Here is a 25,125-nt window from a genome sequence, read left to right on the forward strand (position 1 = left end):
TTGTACTGTAGTGCACACAACATTTCCCTTTGATAACTTTTTTTCCTAGGGAAATAGAGAAATTAAGCTTTAAACTATGTGAGCGGTGCAGGTGGCTAATATGAATTTCCCACTCTGATTCATAAAGACACCGTCCTAATTAAAAAACTTTTCATTTCAAAAACTTTTACATTTGCTTTGTCACATGCACCATATGGAACATACTTGGATTTTTGTCCTGGTCCATGCCTTGTTCATGGGCTTCTTGCCACTCCCAACAGGTTTCACAGTAAGCTCGTATCTGTTCCAAAAGATGAAGGACTCGGATTTCACGCCTGCCTCTCTTGTCATCAGGCTGTGAGTGAATGATGTTGTGGAGTGCTGCACTGGCCCTGGCCAGAGCCTCTTTACCGCCCCAGGAATTGCTCAACAACACAGAGTCTTTGTCATTGCCATGTAAAAGCTGGATGAGGAGAGGAAGACATCCAGACTGTCGCATGGATATACAGCTGTCTTGGGAGCTAGACATAGCTAGCAAAGTTCACGACATATCATCCTTATCATGAGTACCAAGCATTGACAACAATGAATACACCATTTCCACCTGTGGGCCAAATGAGTTTAGAAACAAAATTATGACTTTAATAGCCAAAAGCCAACACCAATGAAGTGATGAATGGGATATTAGCTGTAACTCAAACAAAAACAGAAACAAAAACAAAAATCTCTTTCCAGGATGAAGTAATGAGCGTTATTTCAAAATCCATATTGCTATAATCATTATCACCATCTTCTTTATGAGTAAATATTAGTAGTGGTAGTATATAGTCATAAGGAGACAGTAGGTTCTTGCATACCTAAACTGCTATTATCTGGATCAGTGGGTGAAAATCTGTTATCATAATGAAAGACAATCAACTGATTTTTCTCTTTCTCACATCTCCCCCACCCACCACACACACACACACCTACCAACACATACAGAGCAAGAAATGTGGTTTATCTAAAATTCTTTACACAATTAAAAATTTTACTTTTTAAAATCTACAACCATAATCAGTAAAGAGAAAATGTTTTTTAGCAATTACTATTTACTAAGTACTGGTTCTAAGCAATTGCTAACCGTCACCAGATTATAATATTGTTAAAATTATGATATCTCCCTTATACATGTAAAAGTATTTTCTCATAAAGGGATCATATAGGGATGATCCCTGATCATATAGAGATACAAAGTCAATATTCTTATTTAATTTTTTTTAAGCAGCTGGTAAGCATCATTACTCCCTTCCTGTAAATTCCAAGAATTTACTCAGAAGCAGATCAGAAACAGGAAATAGCACCCAGTCATCCTGTCCTGTGATCAACCGCATTTTTTAAAAGCAAGAGCTACTGTGTGAAAGTTGAGGCTATTATAGAAATGCATCATATCTATAAATTAGTGGTTCCAAACCAGGGGCAACTTTAGCCACCTTGAGACTCTTCTGGTAATGTCCTACTATTTGCAAGTGAGCTGTGTGACACAAGCAGGTTACCAGAGTTCTCTGAGGTCCAGCTGTCTCAGCTGCCAAACGGAGTAATTTACCTAATAGGGTTTTCTTTGTGAAGATTAACTAAAGTCACACATGTATACAGGACAGTAGCTGGCATTCAAAAATGTAGTAAGGTCTTAATATTATCATGCAAAAATCACTCCAAAAGGAAATGGTATTCAAGCTGCCAGTTTTCAAGCAATAGTACTCTTATATATTAAAGGTTTTCTTTACAGTAAAAACTACTCGTGTTGGACAGACTGGGGTGGAATTCTAATTTAATTACCATCTTTTTGGCTTTAGTATTCTCACTTAAAAGAGGGGCAAGAATAATACATTCAAAGGGTTTTGGAAAAGATCAGAGATAGTTTACGTACAAGTCTTAGCAGTTACTGGCATATTAGTGATCCCAAGTAGTAACTATTGTGAGTTACTAAAAGGATTAAGTTTTATATTAATAATATCACTGCTACTCTAAAATTCATTTCTTATATCGACATTAGTTATGTAATGCTTTTCCTCAGAGCCATTATATTACTAAAGTAAAGAAAGAGTATGTAGAATATGCTATGAAAACAAGGAAGTATTTAGATGTAATGGAAAATATACTGTTTAAAAAATAGTCCCCGTGCTCCAAATGTAGTGCTTCAAAGGAGGCAGACACAGACTGCATGGGCAGGCGCGAGGGCCCTGGGTCAGAAAACGCTCTGTAAAGAAGGAAAGCCCAAGAAGAGCTCTGCAGGCTGGCGAGGACCCTGAGGGTCACTGTGCAGCAGGGTGGGAAGCGGAGGGCTGCACCACTGCAGCCAGGGCAGCCAGGCAGAAAGTCACGGGGAGGGGAGAGCTCAGGGGGGCGAGCCAGCTGTGGGCTGCACCTCAGGATGCTTGCAGAGACCTGGCTGTCATTTCTTTAAGAGACTGCGATGATGGAAACAAAAGAATACTTAAGCCAAAATTAAAAGAAGCATGAAGAATGTTTTAGTAGAGCACTCAGAGTTCTAGCGACAAGACTCTATAATCCGTTACCTTGGTTCCCAGATGACTGGTCAGCCTTCAAGGAGCTTAATGTGTGCTACTAGAGCTCAAAACACTGGCTGTTTCATGATCTATTCGTGTACTTGACCCCTAGAAATTAAGCAAATTATAGACAGTATAATTTAGATTATAGATAAATATAGCTAGCTTCATGCTAAGATACTCCAAATGAACTGTCTTTAGGGTAAATAGCTAAATATACCATTAAAGTGTGAACATTTATAACTGCTCAAAATGAGTATTTTTATCTATAAACTTGAGTAGAATTTAGAGAAAGACTGAAGGAGGAAAAAAAAAAACTGTTGTAAAAGACAAAGTACAATGTAGAAGAAACCAAACACTGAAGACATTCTAAGAGTAATATTCTTTCCCAAATCAAAAGGCATGAAACCATATTCAGCTAAATATACACTGGCTGGAAGAAAGCCCCATTGAGTGATGAAATGCTTCCCAAGGCCCACTAGACTTCACACTCCAGGATGTCTGGCTCTAGGTGAGTGACCACACCATCGTGGTCATCTGGGTCATGAAGGTCTTTTTTGTGCACTTCTTCTGTGTATTCTTGCCACCTCTTCTTAGCATCTTCTGCTTGTTATGTCCATACCATTTCTGTCCTTTCTTGGTGCAATGCTAGTCTGTAGGAATGTAAGTGAGTAAGACACCCCCACCCTCGCTGCATATGGAGCCTGGACAGGTTGCTCAACATGTAAACACACAGTGCCGTGACGAGCGCAGGTGTGCAGACAGGAGTGGCGGGCACTCAGCTCGGGATTGTAGAGTAAAGGGCTGTCTGACTGTGAACGACAGAGAGGTGTCTCCTTAAAAAAGAGGAGGGTCAGCCACACAGCAGCTCAGATGAGGCAGAGGCCCTAAGCACAGGTCACAAAGAATGTGTACGTGTGTGTGTGCCTGTGAGAGAGAGAGAGAGAGAGAGAGAGAGAGAGAGAGAGAGAGAGAGAGAGAGACAGAGAAACTGACTCACTTGGAGATTAAGAGCTTCTTCTGATTGCAATAAGGAGGATGGAGTTGAGGGACCAAGACTCAAGATAAAGAGAGCAGGTGGGAGACTTTTAAGGAAATTTTGGCAAAGGGCTGCTTTTGATCTACAGGAGGAAATGAATGACTCCTTATGCTGAAGCAAGCATACTGTCTTTAAGGATATCTAAATACTTTGACTGTTTCTGGTAGTGAGGATGTAACACAACCCGTAAGGAGCCTTGTCTTCTAGAATTCACCACCTTGTGAACTACTCCTGTGGTTAAGTGTAGGCCAGATTTTGTGTAAGGCTTTTAGCGAACAGACTGCTATAGATATGATGAGAAGTCACTTTCAAGATAAGTTTACAAAAACTGTGGCTTCCATCCTGGACACCCTCTCTTGTTCTTCTCTGAGGGATTGCCAGATACTACACTATGAACTGCTCTTTGCAGAGGCCTTGGTGGCAAGAAATGATACCACTGGCCGACAGCCTGGACATCTCAGGCCTGCTAACAGTCATATGGTGAGTTTAGAAGCAGATCCTCCCCTCATCAAATCTTGAAATGACTGTGGCCCCAGCCAACATGGCGACTGCAGCCTATGAGAGACCCTGAACCAGAGGCACTCAGCTAAGCTGCACCAGGATTCCTGACCTACAAAGACAATAAATGGTTGCTGATTTAAGCTGCTAAATTTGTCAGGCAGCAATAGATAACTAACATATTGTTTGAAACAGAAGAGAAACAAGAGGTTACATTACAAAGCAAGGAAAAACCCATGTCTACGATGAAACATGTTCTGACATTCATTTCAGTGTAGACATCAATCACCTTTAAGCTTCAGACTTAGTATCTTTCTATATAGATTCTTGATTTTGGGACACTCTCCACTCTGCTCTCCCAAACTCTCTAGCTAGAAACCTAGATGGATTTATTATAAGGAGATTCCAAGAGAACATTCCCATACCCATACTACCTATAAGCCAGAACTTGAGTCTTGAGAATCTTTCCTGGGCCTTTTTATTATGATTAAGTCTGCACCAACATCCTTCAGAGGGACCAGAGAAGCAGTAACCTGTAAGAAATGGTTATCGTTGTTCGGTCGCTAAGCCAAGTCTGACTCTCTGTGACCCCATGGACTGCAGCATGCCAAGCTGTCCTTCACTATCTCCTGGAGTTTACTCAAACTCATGTCCTTTGAGTTGGTGATGCCATCCAACAATCTCATCCTCCTTTGCCCCCTTCTCCTCTTGTGCTCAATCTTTCCCAGCATCAGGGTCTTTTTCAATGACTTGCCTCTTTGCATCAGGTGGCCAAAGTATTGGAGCTTCCGGATCAGTTCTTCCAATGAATATTCAGGGTTGATTTCATTTACTATTGACTGGTTTGATCTCCCTGTAGTCCATGGGACTCTCAAGAGTCCTCTCCAACACCACAGTTCAATTCTTCACAGTGAAGCATCAATTCTTCACTGCTCAGCCTTCTTTACAGTCCAAATCTCTCATCCGTATATGACTACTAGAAAAACCATAGCTTTGACTATGTGAACCTTTGTCAGCAAAGTGACGCCTCTGCTTTTTAATATGCTGTCTAGGTTGGTCATAGCTTTTCACCCAAGGAGCAAGTGTCTTTTAATTTCATGGCTGCAGTCACCATTCGCAGTGATTTTGGAACCCAAGAAAATAACATCTGCCACTGTTCCCACTTTTCCCATCGACTTGCCATGAAATGATAAGACAGGATGCCATGATCTTCATTCTTTGAATGTTGAATATTAAGCCAGCCTTTTCACTCTCCTCTTTCACCTTCATCAAGCGGTTCTTTAGTTCCTCTTCACTTTCAGCCATTAGAGTGGTATCATCTGCATATCTGAGGTTGCTGATATTCCTTCCAACAATCCTGATTCCAGCTTGTGAGTCTCCTAGCCTGGCATTTCTCATGATGTACTCTGCATATAAGTTAAATAAGCAGGGTGACAATATACAGCCTTGATGTACTCCTTTCTAGATTTTTAACCAGTCTGTTGTTTCATGTCTGGTTCTAACTGTTGCTTCTGACCTGCATCTCCTTTTCAACACACATTAGAATCAAGCACTTCTCTATCTTCTGGTCCTCCTTTATCCACCTTTCAATATCCACTGCCATCAGAGGCACTCAAATGTGTGCCGAGGGGCCCAAGAAGGACTATGCCTGGCAGTTCAATCAGTACAGCTGGGACACAGTCAATTTCAACTACACTTGCTGGGTACAAATCCCTCTTCTATTATCTACTTGCTCACTTTAGGAAGGGACTCAAAAAACAGTATTTTTCTGAGAAAACAAAACAAAACAAAACAAAGTGACTCTAAGAAGTTCACCATAAAGGTAGCAACAGTCTCCAACTCTCTGTGAAACTGTGTAAGAGGGAGAAGAAGCAAAAGAAGCAAGCACCCTCCTCACCTTGCCTTTTTTCATACAGATGGTACACGGAAGTGGCCCAACAGTAGATGAGAAGTTTCTCTTTATTAAAGTACTACAGCTAATTCTACAACCCTTAGTGAATTAATAAAGGTAGACATTAAGTATAAATGCTGTGAATATCACAAAAAGATGTTATGTGCTTTCTGGTGGAAGACCACTATGCTACCTATGAAAGTCTCAGGCATAGAATGAGGGCCTGAGACCAAATCTGATCACATTGCTAGACCCAATACCAATTTACAGGGAATACAGAAGACAGAGAGATAGGTCAAACTTCACCATGCAGATGTTCCTAGCAAAATTCAGACTATGGAAAACTTGAGAAGACAAATAACTTTGGTTATTCAATAAATATACAGCAAAAATCTAAGAGACAAAGAAGAAATCTATAGATTAAAAGAAACTTCAAAGACACACTAACCAATCTCTGTGCATGGACTTTATCTGGCCCTTGTGTCACATAAATTTAAAAATTATGACATTTACGAAGCAACTGCAAATTTGAAATCTGATGCTACCGAGGAACTACTGTTAGTTTCTTTGGGAGTGTAATAATGGCATAATAGTTATGTATTCTAGGTGTCCTCTGGCTGCAGGACTGCTTTAGCAATTCTGGGCCTTTTGTAGTTCCATAGAAATTTTAGTATTATTTGTTCTAGTTCTGTGAAAAATGTCATAGGCATCTTGACAGGAATTGCATTAAATCTGCAGAGTGCTTTGGGACTTCGGACAATACTACCAAGCTACAGTAATCAAAACAGCATGGCATTTGTACAGAAACATGACAGATAGACACACAGACCAAAAGAACAGGATAGAGAACCCAGAAGTAAACCCACATACCTACAGTCAGTTAATCCTTGACAAAGGAGATAAGAACACACAACGGAGAAGAGACGGTCTTTTCAGCCAGTGACACTAGGAAAGCTGGACAGCTACATGTAAATCAGTGAAGTCAGCACACACCCTCACACCATAAACAAACAAGCCCCCAAAATCCCTCAAATTGTTTTAAAGACATAAGTATAAGACATGATACCATAAAACTTCTGGAAGAAAACATAGGCAAAATAGTCTCATAGTCTCAAATTATAGCAATATTTTCTTAGATCAGTCTCCCAAGGGAAAACAAATAAAAGCAAAAATAAATAAACGGGACCTAGTCAAACTTAAAAGATTTTTTTCCAGTAAAGAAAACTATCAACAAAACAGAAACACAGCCTACAGACTGGGAGAAAATATTTGATTGACAGTCAATATCCAAAATGTACAAACAGCTCATACAACTCAGTATCAAAAAAATAAAAATAAAAAATAAAAGCAACAAAAATCAAAGGATGGACAGAAGACCTAAACAGACATTCCTTCAAAAGGCATACAGATAGCCAACAAATCATGAAAAGATGCTCAACATCACTGATTACTGAGAAATTCAAATTAAAAATGGCCACCATCAAAGCAAAAAGTCTGGAGAGCATGTGGAGAAAAGGAAATCCTTCTACACTGTTAGTGGGAATATAAATTGGTACAGCCACAATGAAAACCGGTATGGAGGTTTCTTAAAAAACTAAAAATAGAGTTACCACATGATCCAGCAATCTCACTCCTGGGCATAAATCCAAAAAAGATGAAAACTCTAATCTGAAAAGATAAATGCACCCAAATGTTCACAGCAACACTATTTATATTAACCAAGACCTGGAAAGAACCCAAGTACCCATCAACAGATGATGGTTTTAAGAAGATACAATGGTTTAAGAAGTCACAAAAAAGAATGAAATACTGCCACTTGCAGCACCATGGATGGAGCTAGAGAATGCCATACTAAGTGAGGGAGTCAGACAAAGACAGACATTATATGAGATCACTTATATGTACAGTCTAAAAAATAATACAAATATATCTACACACAAAACAGAAATAGACTCACAGACACAGAAAACAAACTTACGGTTACCACAGATGACAGAGAAGGACAAATTAAAGGTATGGGATCAACAGATATAAATAATCCAAAAACTATGTATATGTTACTGAATCACTTTGCTGTAGAGCTAAAACTAACACAATAATGTAAATCAACTGTATTTTCAATTTAAAAGAAAGTATTCTTAGACACAGAAAACAAACTTATAGTTATTAAAGGGGAAATGGGAGGAGGGATAAATTAGGAGTATGGGATTAACAGATACATACACTTTGATATATATAAAATAAACAAGGATTTACTTTATAGTATGTGCATGTGTGCATGCTAAGTCGCTTCAGTCACATCCAACTCTTTGTGACCCTATGGACCATAGCCCGCCAGGCTCCTCTGTCCGTGGGATTCTCTAGGCAACAACACTGAAGTGGGTTGCCATGCCCTCGAGATCTACCCAACCCAGGGATCAAACCCGCAGCTCTTTTGTCTCCTGCACTGGCAGGCAAGTTCTTTACCACTAGCACCACCTGGGAAGCCCTAGGGAATTTTATTCAATATCTTGTAATAACCTAAAATGGAAAAGAATTGGAAAAATACAATATAACTGAATCACTTTGCTGTATACCTGAAACTAACAATGTTAGGAATCAACTACATTTCAATTAAAAAAATGTTATATTCTGTAAATACACAGTGAAGTATTTAATATTTAAGCAAAAAATGATGATGTCTGGGATCTTTTCCAAAAATAAAATCAGAGGACAAAGTATATAGGGTACCTGCAGATTACTCTATTACTCTGTTTGCCTCTGTATATATTTGAAATTTTCCATAATAACAGGCTTAAAAACATATTATTGGCAGTGGAAAAGGTTCTCCTACCATTTCATCTCTTTCCCAGTCTTGTTTGAACTTCATCACTACTTACTGGTTGTCTCACTAGAGATCTGGTTCTAAACATTAAATGGAAAAGCTGAGATCGATTCATAAATGAATTACACATAAAGTTATATACTAAGCAAGTAGGGATCTAGCCCATATAATTTATTTCTAGCTTTCTCTTTTCATTTAACATTCAAGGGAGATTAATCACAGATCAAAAATCCCTCTTTCTAGAAGGGATGTTAGTTATCCCTTCCAACCTACATATATTCATTGCTATTATCTACTATTTATTTATCAGGGACTGTGGGGATATAAAAATGAATAAAACTGGAAAGAATCTTTGTCTTTCTGGAGCTTACAATTTAGTAGGGAGAACAGAAATAACCACATAAATAAATATAAAACTGCAAATGTGGTCTTCAAGGTGAGAAGAACAAGCGAGGACAGCCTGTAATGGGATGTGAACAGTTCAAGCCTCTTGAGAGAAATCACGCTAAAGTTCAGACACACACAAACTGCTGTTAACTGAGTGAAGTGGGATGAGAAGGCACAAGAGGGAACGGGCAGATGGTGTGCAGGCTGCAGCAGAGGAAGCCGTCAAGGGGAAGTCCTGAAGGGCCAGCGTGGCAGGCGTGCTGAGAGCAAAGGGTGACAGACAGCTGGCAAGTTTAGGCAGGAGCCAGGTTATACAGGTCGTAGTAAGGCTTGTCTTTTTCTGAGAATCAATGGATGCCAACAAAGGATTTTACCAAGAGGGTGATTTACTCGTGAAAGATCATTCTGGCAGAGTGGCTGTGGGCAGGAAACCAGGTGAGGTACAATGAACTTCCTTCCCCAAGGGCACTAGGGCAGGAGCTTGATGGATCATATTACTGTGATTCTGAGAAAGTCAAAGAGATTATTTTCAGTTTTGTTAGTGTCAACTGTTTTGTCTCTGGAGCAAATAACAAAAGAAATGAACAAACCCCAAGAGTCTGACAGGTAAAGGGATTTTGGCATAACTGGATCACAGTCTCACAGACACACCTCTTATCTACATTAAGATCTGGAAGTAGCTGTAGCGTCATTAATGTGATTTTGGTTTTTGTCTTGTAAGTTTGTTATGATTTTATCGCACACTAAAGTCTTACATTTTTAAATGAAGCCTATGGTTCTTTTATGGTTTCCTACTCACTTCATGATTATAAAAACTCTATGCTCATTTCCTTAACTTTTAATATTTCTAACAGTTTTCATTTGGGGGACTTCCCTGGTGATTCAGTGATTAAGAATCTGCCTTCTAATGCAGGGGATGCGAGTTTGACCCCTGGTCTGGGAACTAAGATCCCACATACTGCAAGGCAACTAAGTCCGAGGGCCACGACTTCTGGGCCTGCACGGCGTAACAGAAGATCCCGCATGCCGCAGGGAAGAAGATCTCACATGCCACGACTAAGACACAACATAGGTAAATAAGTAAACTGTTTTTTAAAGTTTTCATCTTTGACATTAAATCTAATATATTCAGAGTTAAATTCTGATATAAGAAATGAGATAAGAATTCAATTAAAAAAATAAATATTGAGCTTATTGGCTAGGTGAGGCTTTAAAGGATATAATAATTGAAATATGACCCCAAAGTATTAATAGTGGGTCTTAATCCTAAAGCAAAAAAAAAAGATTTTTGTCAAGAAGACAGAACTTCTTTCTACATATGTGTAGGAACACATGATAATCTCAGAGAACTCCCTAAGTAGTAGACAAAGAACCCAAATGTACTATTGGAATATAATTTTTTTTTGCCCTAATTTACCATCTGTAGAGTATTATCCAGTACAATGTGGACCAGTAATATTAAAATGAAGTATATTTTTGTTTAAATGTGGTAAATTTAAATATTTAAATTAAGTATGAGACATTTTAAGCTTTAAATTTTAATGAACTAATAGAACAAATAAATAGTATCATTAAAAGTAATCTATAGGCACTAAAGGAATATTTTATATCAACAGTAAGAAAATTTCCTTAAAATCAACTTAGTTGAAACTGTATTTTAAAAAATCATTCATTTAAAACATAAAATATTGCTTGAAAAAATGTGGAGAATACAGAACACTCCAAAGAAAAATACTCATTAGGATACATTCCAATCAAACTCTAATAGAAAACTGATGGCAGCACAACAAGATAATGTTCTACATTTTAAAAAATTGTCTTCCATAATTTTGCTAAAGATGATAATAGTAAATATGACTAGGGTATTTATTTACTTTTATTTTAATGGGCATTAGAATTGTTTATTTAAATGCTAGGTTTCTATAATCCTGGAATACAACTGAAGATGAAAATATTAACTCTTTATGATTTTTTTAAAAAACACAAAAATATCTTAGAATGCCACAGAGAAAGAGCAAATCTATTCAATGCAAGCAGTAATAACTAGGTCAAATCACATATGACCAAAATGCAGCTTAGTATTTATTTTTCAAAGAAACTCTACTCACATTAATCATTTTAGGCTAAAACAGAGACACATACTTTAGAGCTATAAAATATACTTGGAAATTTGAAAGCTTCATAGTTAAATATAATAAAGAAAAATGACATAGCATTTTAGTACTGAATTCTTCTGGAGATATCCATTTAGGAAGGAAACAGGTCATGTGAGAATCATCTCACTCAGTATTTCTTTTAAAATATTTAAATAGTTAACTAGAAAAGAAATTAATAAAATAATCTATTTACCTGACCGCTACCCACAGTTGCCATGTTGATTTCTGCCACTCCTTGACCTTCATTCTGCCGTTCGGCTTCATGTGAGCCAGCTTCATGCTTGCTCTGAGATGACCTCTGTTAATATGGAGTTAACATCAATACATACAAAAACGGTGCATGCTTTCTCAGCCCACAGCTTTCCTTCTTTCTTGCTCTAAAGCTCTGAAGGCCTCAATGACACAGGTTCACAAAAGCACGGAGCTGCACTCCATAGCCTCCAGCGGGCTGTCAGCTGCCTGTCTCGGTCACAGCAAAGTGAAGTGTGTCCCTCGAACACTAGGGCTGCACAAGACAAAGGGTTTTCTGAGACCCACAGAAACACCATCCTCCACCAGCTGTGCTCACATCACTATCGGGGACATAACCCAACTAGAGCAAATAACTGTCTTTTCCGCAAGGTCACATGGTTCTGGTATTTAATAGAGCTGCAAATATAGCAGTTACTATAGCTTATAAATACCTTCTATGTAAGTATATTTATACTTACACACACATATATTTTTATATACATCTGCTAATAAAAGTAATATGAAACCAACAGATAAGCTCTTAGATTCTAATATGAATAAAACCAAAACCTTTTCTAATGTAACCACCATCTGTTAGGTAAAGTGAAAGGGCAAGATTATATCCAGTAAAAGCAGTAATTTCAAGACAGATTATATCTAGTACAAAGCAGTCACTTTGAAAACTATCACCACAGAATCAAAGAAAGAAAATAATCAAGTATCTTTTATAGAAACAATTACCAGTGTGCCTCCTCTAGGAACATTATAGGCAAAATTAAAAATTACACATTAAAAATTGTGACATAATAATGGAAAACTATGTTACAAAATGGCTTCCACTGGAATTTATTTAAACATAAAGCTTTCCTAGACCATTTAAAATGTGACTTTAAAATAATTTACATATACTATTTCCATCAATAAACAAGTGTAAGTTATACATAGGCAAAAGAGAAGTAGTCCCAATAATTCAGAAACAAGAAAAAACAGTACCTTGGGAAAGTGATACCATAAAATTCAACAAAATCATCTAAAGCAGAGAATACAAAGTCAGTGAAGAGAAAAAATGAATCAACGAGCACTAAATCTACAAAGATTTGACACTGACATCACTGAAGATGTCAATATAAAAGTAATTATTGAGTATGTGCTATGTCAGTTACTTGCAATAGGGCTGGAGAACACAGTACTGACAAACCCAGGCATCGTTCAACGCACTCTTCCAGATTTAGTCTAGTCAGGGATGCTATCAAATAATGAAAGAAACAACAGTAAAGTTAAACACTTCGACAAGCACTCTGAAAAAAGAGCACAAGTTGCTTATAAGGATATATAACAGAGGGACATCAGACATTGTGGGAGTCGGGGGAAGTGCTCTCTTAGGAAGTATTGTTTGGACTGAGATCTAAAATATAAACAGGAGTTCTAGGAAACGGGATATGGCAGAGGATGAAGGAAACAGAGACCACATGCAAAAATTTAGGGAAATAGAGACCATATGCAAAGGAGCTGTGATGGGAGAAACGTGGTTTGCTCTAGGATATCAAAGAATTACAGTGTGAAGAGTAGAACAGAGAGATGGTTAAAAAAAGGAACTTATCATCGCAGCACTGTTTATAATAGCCAGGACATGGAAGCAACCCAGATGCCCATCAACAGATGAATGGATAAGGAAGCTGTGGTACATATACACCATGGAATATTACTCAGCCGTTAAAAAGAATTCATTTGAATCAGTTCTAATGAGATGGATGAAACTGGAGCCCATTATACAGAGTGAAGTAAGCCAGAAAGATAAAGAACATTACAGTATACTAACACATATATACGGAATTTAGATAGATGGTGGCGATAACCCTATATGCAAAACAGAAAAAGAGACACAGAAGTACAGAACAGACTTTTGAACTCTGGGGGAGAACGTGAGGGTGGGATGTTTTGAAAGAACAGCATGTATACTATCTATGGTGAAAAGGACCACCAGCCCAGGTGGGATGCATGAGTCAGGTGCTCTTGCCTGGTGCACTGGGAGGACCCTGAGGAGTCGGGTGGGGAGGGAGGTGGGAGGGGGGATCGGGATGGGGAATACGTGTAACTATATGGCTGATTCATGTCAATGTATGACAAAACCCACTGAAATGTTGTAAAGTGATTGGCCTCCAACTAATAAAATAATATTAAAAAAAAAAAAAAAAAAAAAAAAAAAAAAAAAAGGAACTTAATGATTTTGTTGAATTTTAGTGTGATTCTCAGATGGCACTCATGCCCCCACATAACCAATACTCTAAAGGAAAAAGGTGCATGTATTCTGATCGTTTAAACTCAAATTTTGAATGGTCTAAGAAGATGGGAAACACAAGAGATCAACTTGCAGACTAAATATTAAAGTAAGTGGGAGATGACAGTCCTTTACACCCAGGGAAGCACTGATGCTTGGAGACAGAGGTCAACCTGAAGGACTGCACGACAGACTGGATACAGTGAGTGGAAGAAGAGATCTGGGGTCACAAACTACTCTTCTGTTTCTTAGCTCACACAGCTGAATAATGGTGGTACCATTCATGGAGACAGATAATACTAAAGGAGAAGGAGGATTTGGAGGATGTGGGGGTCACAAGGAGGACTTAGGAGGAGACCATCATTAGTTGTGCTTTGGTTACGTTGGATTTAAAATGCCTTTAAGACAATTCACCCACTTTAAGTGTACAACTCAATGACATTGAATAAACTTACCAAGAATCACTATATTTCAGTTTTAGACCATTTTCATCATTCTAAAAAGATCCTTCATGCTCATTTATAGGTAATCCCCATTCCCACTCACAGCTCCAAGTAACTATGACTCTGCTCTGTAAACTCGCCTTTTCTGTACGTTTATTGTAAATGGAATATACGGACTTACATGTCTAGCTACTTTTACTCAGTATAATGTTTTTGAGGTTCACCTCAGTTATAGTGTGTGTCAACAATTTGTTCCTTTTAATTGCCGAGTAGTATTACATTGTAACGGTATACATTTTATTTATTGATTTACCAGTTGATACACTTTTGCATTTTTCTACTTTTGGGCTACTGTGAATAATACTTCCATGAATATTCAAATTAAAGTCTCTGTGTGGACATATGTGCTCATTTCTCTTAGATAGCTAGAAGTGGAATTGCTGGGTCATATGGTAACTATACCTTTAATACTTTAGATAACTGCCAAACTTTTCCAAGTGGCTGAACCATTTTACATTCCCATCAGCAACATATGACAGCTTCTATTTATCCACATCCGTGCCAATGCTTATTGTTTTCCTCACGATTACAGCCATCCTAGTGAGTATAGAGTGATATAGCATTGTGGTTTTAACTTGACTTCCTTAACATCCAATGATGTCGAGCCTATTTTCATGTGCTTATTAGCCATTCCTATGAATTTTTCTGGTGAAATGTGTATTCAAATCTTTAGCCCATTTGTAAGTTGGGTTGTCTCTTTATTAATGAGTTATAAGAGTACTCTGCATGGGATTTTAAAAACTATTTCTCATTGGCTATTTTCTAGAGACTATTAAATCATGCCACAATTTTCCTTATAGCTCCCATCTTTTGGGGCCCCTCCCCCCCAAATGGTATACATTTGTCAGTAAATAACCTATAGAATACAAAAGAAAGTGGTAGGACTGGTTGCCTCATGTACCCTCTTGGAACTTCTGAGATTTGAATCAAGTGCAATAGTTATATCATCTGAGTTATATCCTGCATCTAGATCTTAAACCAGAATTGTTAGCAGGTAGGGCAAAGATAGTGTTATAAGATGCTTCATGGTGGAGAAATTATTTGGCAGACATCTTTTCTTCTCAGTACTGTATGTGAACTAATTTATGAGTATCTGATCCCGTTTTCTCCATTTTCTAGCTTCTCCTTCTGATAGTAATAAAGAAACAGCAAACAGTAAAATTAAAAACCTTTCTTTCTTAAATAAGACATGATACCTTCTTTTAGTTTATATTCACTGAATAAATGTAACGACTTAAGGCTATGAAAAATATGGCCATTTTTATAACAAAAAGAAACAAGAATAGACTAGGTTATGGTGGTAGACAGTTGGTCCCAAATCCAATGATATAAATGAAATCTTGAACAGATAAAAAAACACAAACAAGCCCCCAACCTGCAATAAACTTATAATTGTACTGATAATGAGAACTATTATTAACAAATGACAGTTTTTCTTAGGAATTTCTAGAGGCCAGAATGTTGGTAACGTTTGGAAATGTACTGACAGTGAGTATATTATACCAGGCAAATGATGACCAAAAGAAGCCCCGTGCAGCAATACTAACAGCAAAGAAGGCTATTTAACACACATGAAAGAGTCAATCAAGTAGAAAAAATAAGTGTAAATATTGATTTAGAAATTTAAAAAAAAACAACCCTGTTGATGCAGCCAAACAGTAAAAATCATAATACAAGAAAGATGGTGAATAAAAGCTAACTATAACTAAAGAAGCTAGAAAAACAACAGCAAACACTCAAAGCAGAAAAAATATATATAAAAAGAAAATATAAATGCAGTGCTGCTCAATAAAAAACAAAAGTTGCCTCTCTAAAAACAGTTTTAAAAATAGAGTATAGTAATTTTGATCAAGGGGAAAAAAAAACAAAACACCACAGATAAACTACCCTGGAAACCCAAAGGGGCCATAATAACCAGAATGCCACATACAGCAATGCCAATGACATTGAAAAAGGAGTAAAGAGATAGTTTTGTTTTAGTTTGGAAAGAAAAAAACAGTACTGAAGAGTTAATATTGCAAAAAGGACACAGTCTGTATATTACAAATATTTGGTTCATACTGACTTAAAACATCCAGATTAAACTACTTTTAGCAATATGACTATTACACTGAACTTGACTACTTAGCAAGTACATGTTTCTACATATTTCAAATTCAAATGTACTGAAGCCAAAGCTTCTAAGAGATTTAAAAAGCAAGGCATGCATGACCAGAGTCTTAAAAGACACTGTTTTCAAAATTATACTTTTTGACATTAGAATTAGTTGTCTTCTCTGTGTGTAAATGGGCTTGCACTAAGTTTCTGCCTCCAAACAGAACTGTTCATTATCCAGTCAGATTCTCAGGGCTGGCAGTAAGTGCTGTTGCTGTGGTTTACTTGCCAAGTCATGTCCGACTCTTTTGCAACCCCATGGACGGTAGTCCACCAGGTGTCTCTTTCTACTGGATTTACTAGGGAAGACTACTGGGGTGGGTTGCCATTTCGTTCTCCAGGGAATCTTCCCGACCCAGTGATAGAACCTGCGTCTCCTGGGCTGGCAGGCGGATTCTTTACCATCGAGCTACTTGGGAAGGATGCTGGTGATGAAAGGACACGTCAGATTTGTTTCGCATACAAAAGTTTTCTCTCACTCTAAAAGCTGTGCAGCTACTATAAAAACATTACAAAACTGGCCAAACTAAGAAAACAAGGAGGTATTAGCAGTGGTTACCTGCCTTTTCATATTATTTCTGAAAGACTGTTTGTGCATATTAAAAAATGGGATCAAAGTGTACATACTATTTTGTATCTCATAAACATTTTAAAATATCAACAAGCACTTCATCATGTTTTTAGTAATTATAGTTAGAAAAAAGCACTAGGTTGATATTTCATTCTTTGCATTCTCTTCTTTTTTCCTGTATGATCTGGAATGTGAGTCTCAATCTGGCTGCATATTAGAAACTTTGCATTGGTATATCCCCAAATACTGAGCCAATTTTTCCTAGCAACAATTCTGTATTGTTCAATGAGGACTTTTATTCAACACTTTTTGCTCTTATTGCAGAGAGACAGGTCATCCTGTAGTTGACTTAAGAAGAAATACTTTATTTTCTCTGAGCCTCCCACATGCTATTTTTCCTTATTCAGCAATAGTTCATTTAAGTTCCATGTAGGTTTTCTTTTTATTTACCCATAAACAAAGTGACAAGTGCCCAAATTCAGTGGCTATAAACAGATAGCTGAAGGGATGGTTTTTTATACCCCATCCTTCTGTGTAGTGATCAAAACCAAATTTCAGCTGAAGAGCTGACAAATATGGTTTTAACCCCCTTTTTAATCCTCATTTCCAGAAGTACCTAGTGTAACCAACTCTGGAAACTTTCAGGACTCCACAGTGTAAAATGAGTTGCTTTGTGACCTCCTACTGCTCACTCTGGGGTCAGCTCTCTACCATAATCTAGAAGAATTGTTTGTTTATCTGCTTTGCAGTTCTCCAAATTTTATTGTCACCTTCCCTGGTATTTGTGCTTTTTCATTTTACCCTTTTACTGTCATTTTAATGAAGTTTGTAAAGTAAGCACAGATAAATGTATATGATCAACTTTTACTATGGATTACACAAGGAGATAGCTTATTTACAAACTGTTAGTAGCCAAATTATATGTAAACAGATAACTGAAGTAAGGTATCTATTTATGGCTCTATAAGCTTTAATTGCATAAAAGTTATGAAGAAATCATACTAGTATAGATTTTTGAAATCTATACTTAATTTAATGAAAAAGCTTATCAAGTGTCTCAATTCTCTAGAGCATCTATTTCAATGACGCCATGCTAATTATACATATTTTCTTTTCTTAGAACAACCACCTATCATTATAACTACAAACAAAAGAGACAATTCACTAACCTTCGGTTGCTTGGGACTGTAAAAGCTGTCGTATACGAAGTATGTCCTTTTCTATTTGTTGAATTCTGGTTATTCTTCGCTAAAATAAAATAAGTAACCAAGTTAGATCTATTTTTATTAAAAAAAAACATTAGTTTTTAATATTAATTTAACATTAACCATTCTATGGTTACCATTTAAAAGTAGGATTATATCAAATCATTCTTTTTTCTATGCCAAGTCATTCTTATGTGAGAATTAGATACATATACATATACATATTCATATACTGAGGACATCAGTGCATCAGTTCAACTTTTTAACATATCTAACTTTATAAAACAGATCCCTAAATTTAGGAAAACTGTACAAATGCAAGTTATGTATCTACTTGGACCATAAAGAAAGGTGAGGGCTGAAGAACTGATGCTTCTGAACTGTGGTGTTGGAGAAGACTCTTGAGAGTCCAGTGGACCACAAGGAGATCCAACCAGCCCATCCTAAAGTCCTGAATATTCACTGGAAGGACTAATGCTGAAACTGAAGCTCCAATACTGTGGCCACCTGATGCGAAGAGCCAACTCACTGGAAAAGATCTTGATGCTGAGAAACATTGAAGGCAGAAGGAGAAGGGGACAACAGAGGATAAGATGGTTAGATGGTATCATGGATTTCAACGGACATGAGTTTGAGCAAACTCAGGGAGACAGTGAAGGACAGGAAAGCCTGGCAATGCTGCAGTTCACAGAGTAGCAAAGACCTGGACATGACTGAGCAACTGAACAACACATGATACATAACAGTGTGAAACTGGTATATAAAAGCTGTTCTCAAAAACTTTCAAAAAGAAAATTACATCTGAATTTAAACTTTTATATTAATTCAGATGTCAGTTCAGTATAATGAGTTTATGTAAAGTATGGCATCCTGTAAAGAGAAAGAGCATCTGATTTTTTTTAAGAAGCACCAGTACGTAAACAATAAGAACAATCTTCCCTAAAGTTATTCCTATTACAGGTCAGCAGTACCTTTCAGAGTTAGCTTTCCCAAATACTTCAGCTAAACATTACTCCAAACACTAAAGATCACAATGATGGTAGGAGTTATTGCTTCCCCCATATACTGAGATCTTCAAGTGAACACAAAGCAGTAACTACAGATCAAACAATGTGGAAGTGAAAAATGTGGGAAATGTTTTAAAAATAAGTACTGCCAATATTTTATCATCAACTGCCAGAATTCCATAGTTGACACCGTAACATTGGTATAAGAAACTGTATTGTAAGAGTAATTGTTTCAATGAGGAAAAAGTGTCAGAAAATAGACGGAGTGATTTGCAAACTTTTTATGATTATGCACCCATCAATGAAAGATTTTTGAGCATGTATACTTCAATAGATAATTAAAGTATTATAACAAATAGCTTTAAGTATATACAGCTAAAAAGCTTACATACAAAACTTACCCTTGAATCATACATAGTTTTGTTTAAATACAATGTCCTTATGATTTTATTGCCATAGTAGGAATCATTATTGTTGCTGTTTTTTGGAAAAGTTCAAAACAGATGTGCTCACCAAAAAAGAAACCTTCCTCTCTCAGTCCCTCAGTTGTATCACTACAACTATGCTAATTCTCTATCACAATTCTGAAAATAGTGAACTTAAGGTAAATAATCACACTCCTCTCTCACGCTAGTAAAGTAATGCTCAAAATTCTCCAAGCCAGGCTTCAGTAATACATAAACTGTGAACTTCCAGATGTTCCAGCTGGTTTTAGAAAAGGCAGAGGAACCAGAGATCAACCTGCCAACATCCGCTGGAACATCGAGAAAGCAAGAGAGTTCCAGAAAAACATCTATTTCTGCTTTATTGACCATGCCAAAGCCTCTGACCGTGTGGATCACAAAAAACTGTGGAAAATTCTGAAACAGATGGTCACACCAGGCCACCTGACCCACCTCTTGAGAAACCTATATGTAGGTCAGGAAACAACAGTTAGAACTGAACATGGAACAACAGACTGGCTCCAAATAGGAAAAGGAGTACATCAAGGCTGTATATTGTCACTGTGCTTATTTAACTTATATGAAGAGTACATCATGAGAAATGCTGGGCTTGAAGAATCACAAGCGGGAATCCAGACTGCTGGGAGAAATATCAATAACCTCAGACACGGAGATGACACCACCCTTACGGCAGAAAGTGAAGAACTAAAGAGCCTCTTGATGAAAGTGGAAGAGGAGAGTGAAAAAGTTGGCTTAAAGCTCAACATTCAGAAAACTAAGATCATGGCATCTGGTCCCATTACTTCATGGCAAATAGATGGGGAAACAGTGAAAACAGTGGCTGACTTTATTTTCCTGGGCTCCAAAATCACTGCAGATGGTGACTGCAGCCATGAAATTAAAAGACGCTCACTCCTTGGAAGGAAAGTTATGACCAACCTAGATAGCATATTAAAAAGCAGAGACATTACTTTGTCAACAAAGGTCCGTCTAGTCAAGCTTATGGTTTTTCCAGTGGTCGTGTATGGATGTGAGAGTTGAACTGTGAAGAAAGCTGAGCACCGAAGAATTGATGCTTTTGAACTGTGGTACTGGAGCAGACTCGAGAGTCCCTTGGACTGCAAGGAGATCCAACCAGTCCATCCTAAAGGAGATCAGTCCTGAATATTCATTGAAGGACTGATGCTGAAGCTGAAACTCCAATACTTTTGCCACCTCATGCGAAGAGTTGACTCACTGGAAAAGACCCTGATGTTGGGAGGAATTGGGGGCAGGAGGAGAAGGGGATGACAGAGGATGAGATGGCTGGATGGCATCACCGACTCGCTGGACATGAATGTGGGTAAACTCCGGGAGCTGGTGATGGACAGGAAGGCCTGGTGATCTGTGATTCATGGGGTCGCAAAGAGTTGGACATGACTGAGCGACTGAACTGAACTGAAGGTAAATAATATTTTCTATTTAAGACATTTTACCGTGTCCAATTTTCACCATGAAAACATGCTGAAGAAGAAATACTTTTAGTAGCTCTCTAAAGATTCTGCAGAGATGAGTGATTACTTCTACATCAGACACCAAATACATCCTGGCATTACAGAAACAACAAAACTATCTACACTTATTAGTTTCATAATATTTCATTGTTTTCCTCTCTCTATATAACCAGCTCCCCCTCACCAATAAAGTCCCAAGTCAAAATTTTTAATATTTAGAGGGTGAAAACAGGAAAATATACCTAACATTCCTCTTCACAGAACTGTATTTCTGTATTGCTATTAGGTCACTAGACCCTGTAATCAAGTCTGCACCTTGATGACTGCTTCCACAATAACATTTGTGCTTTCGTTACTCAACATAAAATGGAAGAAGTCAGTAGCACTTCTTTCCATTCTCTGTATGACAATCTTGAATATTTATGAAATTAAATAAAATGCAACATGCTTAATTGTTCAGGCATATAGACATGGTATGACTTTTGAAAAACTGATATAAAAATTATTTAGTAATATAATTTGATATATATATTGAAATACCATGTAGAATCAAACCCCATACTCGCCAGAGACACTCAGAGGGCTCAAACAAACTTTATGTGCACCAGGACCCAGAGACTCCACAGAGACGGAGACAGAACTGTGTTTGGGTGTCTCCTGTGAACATGTGGGTCAGCAGTGGACTGCTGCAGAGGCAGGGGCTCTGAGTACAGTAGACCTGAGTATGGCATAAGCTGTCTCAGAGGAGGTCACCATTAACCCAACATAGAGCTGCCAGAACTCACACAGGACTGGGGAAACAGACTCTGGGAGGGCACAAATAGAACCTCGTGTGCACTAGGACCCAGGAGAAAGGAGCAGTGACCCCACAAGAGACTGACCCAGACTTGCCCATGAGTGTCCAGGAGTCTCTGGCAGAGGCAGGGGTCGGCGGTGGCCTGCTGCAGGGTCAGGGGCACTGGATGTAGCAGTGCAGGCATGTGACCTTTTGAGCGAGGTCGCCATTATCTTCACTACCTCCACCATACTTTGGCCTCAGATAAATAACAGGGAGGGAACATAGCCCTGCCCTTCAACAGAGGATTGGATTAAAGGTTCACAGAGCATGGCCCCGCCAAACAGAACAAGACCCAGTTTCCCCCTCAGTCAGTCTCTCCCATCAGGAAGCTTCATAAGCCTCTTATCCTGATCCATCAGAGGGCAAACAGACTCAAAACCACAATCACAGAAAACTAACCAAACTGATCACATGGACCACAGCCTTGTCTAACTCAATCTAACTATGAGCATGCCTTGTAGGGTCAACCAAGATGGATGGGTCATGGTGGAGAGTTCTGACAAAACATGGCCCATTGGAGAAGGGAAAGGCAAACCACTTCACTATTCTTGCCTTGAGAACCCCAACAACAACATGAAAATGCAAAAAGGCAGGGCACTGAAAGATGCACTCCCTGGGTTGGTAGGTGCCCACTATGCTCCTAGAAATAACTCCACAAAGACTGACGAGATGGAGCCAAGCAAAAACAACATTCAGTTGTGGATGTGATGGTGACGGAAGCAAAGTCCAATGCTGATAGAGCAATACTGCATAGGAATGCTAGGTCCATGAATCAAGGCAAACTGGAAGTGGTCAAACAGGAGATGGCAAGAGTGAACGTCAATATTTTAGGAATCAGCAAACTAAAATGGATTGGAATGGGTGAATTTAATTCAGATGACCATTATTACTACTGTGGGAAAGAATCCCTTAGAAGAAATGTCATAAGTCAACAAAAGCACTCGAAATGCTTGGGTGCAGTCTCAAAAATGACAGAATGATCTCTGTTCATTTCCAAGGCAAACCATTCAGTATCATGGTAATCCAAGCTTGTGCCCCGACCGGTAATGCTGAGGAAGCTGAAGTTGAACGGTTCTGTGAAGACCTACAAGACCTTCTAGAACTAACACCCCAAAAAAGATGTCCTTTTCATTACATGGGACTAGAATGCAAAGTAGGAAGTCAAGAAACACCTGGAGTAACAGGCAAACTTGGCCTTGGAGTACAGAATGAAGCAGGGCAAAGGCTAATAGAGTTTTGCCAAGAGAACACCCTGGTCATAGCAAACACCCTCTTCCAGTAACACAAGAGAAGATTCTACACATGGTTTTCACCAGACGGTCCACACTGAAATCAGACTAATTATATTCTTTGCATCCAAAGATGGAGAAGCTCTATAGAGTCAGCAAAAACAAGACCAGAAGCTGACTGTGGCTTAGATCATGAACTCCTTATTGCCAAATTCAGACTTAAACTGAAGAAAGTAGGGAAAAACTACCAGACCAATCAGATATGACCTAAATCAAATCCCTTATGACGATGCAGTGGAAGTGAGAAATAGATTCAAGAGATTAGATCTGATAGACAAGACTGCCTGAGGAACTATGGACGGAGGTTCGTGACATTATACAGGAGACAGGGAGCAAGACCATCCCCAAGAAAAAGAAATGCAAAAAGGCAAAATGGTTGTCTGAGAAGGCCTTACAAATAGCTGTGAAGAGAAGTGAAAGGCAAAGGAGAAAAGGAAAGATACACTCATTTGAATGCAGAGTTCCAATGAATAGCAAGGAGAGATAAGAAAGCCTTCCTTAGTGACCAATGCAAAGAAATAGAGGAAAACAACAGAAAGGGAAAGATGAGATTTCGTCAAGAAAATTAGAGATACCAAGGGAATATTTCATGCAAAGATGGGCACAATAAAGGACAGAAATGGTATGGACCAACAGAGGCAGAATGTATTAAGAAGAGGTGGCAAGAATACACAGAAGAACTGTACAAAAAGATCTTCACAAACCAGATGATCAAAATGATATGATCACTCACCTAGAGCAGACATCCTGGAATGCGAAGTCAAGTGGGCCCTAGGAAGCATCATTACGAACAAAGCTAGTGGAGGTGATGGAATTCCAGTTAAGCTATTTCAAATCCTCAAAGACGATGCTATGCAAGTGTTGCACTCAATATGGTAGCAAATTTGGAAAACTCAGCAATGACTGCAGGACTGGAAAGGGTCAGTTTTCATTCCAATCCCAAAGAAAGGCAATGCTGAAGAATGCTCAAACTACCACACAATTGCACTCATCTCACATGCTAGCAAGGTAATGCTCAAAATTCTCCAAACCAGACTTCAACAGTATGTGAACCATGAACTTCCAGATGTTCAAACTGGATTTAGAAAAGGCAGAGGAACCAGAGATCAAATTGCCAACGCCTGCTGACTCATCGAAAAAGCAAGAGAGTTCCAGAAAAAACATTTATTTCTGCTTTATTGACTATGCCAAAGCCTTTGACTGTGTGGGTCACAACAAACTGTGGAAAATTCTGAAAGAGACGGGAATACCAGACCACCTGATCTGCCTCTTGAGAAATCTGTATACAGGTCAGGAAGCAACAGTTAGAACTGGACATGGAACAACAGACTGGTTCCAAATAGGAAAAGGAGTACGTCAAGGCTGTATATTGTCACCCTGCTTATTTAACTAATGTGCAGTGTACATCATGAGAAATGCTGGGCTGGATGAAGCACAAGCTGGAATCAAGACTGCTGGGAGAAATATCAATAACCTCAGATATGCAGATGACACCACCCTTATGGCACAAAGTGAAGAAGAACTAAAAAGCCTGTTAATAAAAGTGAAAGAGGAGAGCAAGACAGTTGGCTCTAAACTCAACATCAAAATTAAGATCATGGCATCTGGTCCCATCACTTCATGGCAAATAGATGGGGGAAACAATGGAAACAGTGACAGACTTTATTTTTTGGGACTCCAAAATCACTGCAGATGGTGACTGCAGCCGTGAAAGGAAAGACGCTTGCTCCTTGGAAGAAAATTTATGACCCACCTAGACAGCACATTAAAAAGCAGAAACATCACTTTTC

General features: G+C 38.3%; 1 protein-coding gene across 1 annotated transcript in view; it reads right to left on the reverse strand.

Annotated features, from left to right (window-relative positions):
* Positions 1-25,125, reverse strand: part of LOC136165518 (adenomatous polyposis coli protein-like) — a 39,418-nt gene that overhangs the window by 8,974 nt on the left and 5,319 nt on the right. Inside the window, exons 2-6 of the mRNA XM_065932022.1 lie at positions 18,230-18,308; positions 11,517-11,828; positions 9,542-9,672; positions 2,538-2,636; positions 205-583 (exon numbers count right to left, since the gene is read on the reverse strand). Of these exons, the coding sequence (XP_065788094.1) occupies positions 205-508 (304 nt within the window). The 5' untranslated portion in view covers positions 509-583; positions 2,538-2,636; positions 9,542-9,672; positions 11,517-11,828; positions 18,230-18,308. The remainder of the gene's footprint in view (positions 1-204; positions 584-2,537; positions 2,637-9,541; positions 9,673-11,516; positions 11,829-18,229; positions 18,309-25,125) is intronic.

This window comes from Muntiacus reevesi, chromosome 3 (assembly GCF_963930625.1).
Source record: "Muntiacus reevesi chromosome 3, mMunRee1.1, whole genome shotgun sequence".
NCBI classification, from domain to species: domain Eukaryota; kingdom Metazoa; phylum Chordata; class Mammalia; order Artiodactyla; family Cervidae; genus Muntiacus; species Muntiacus reevesi.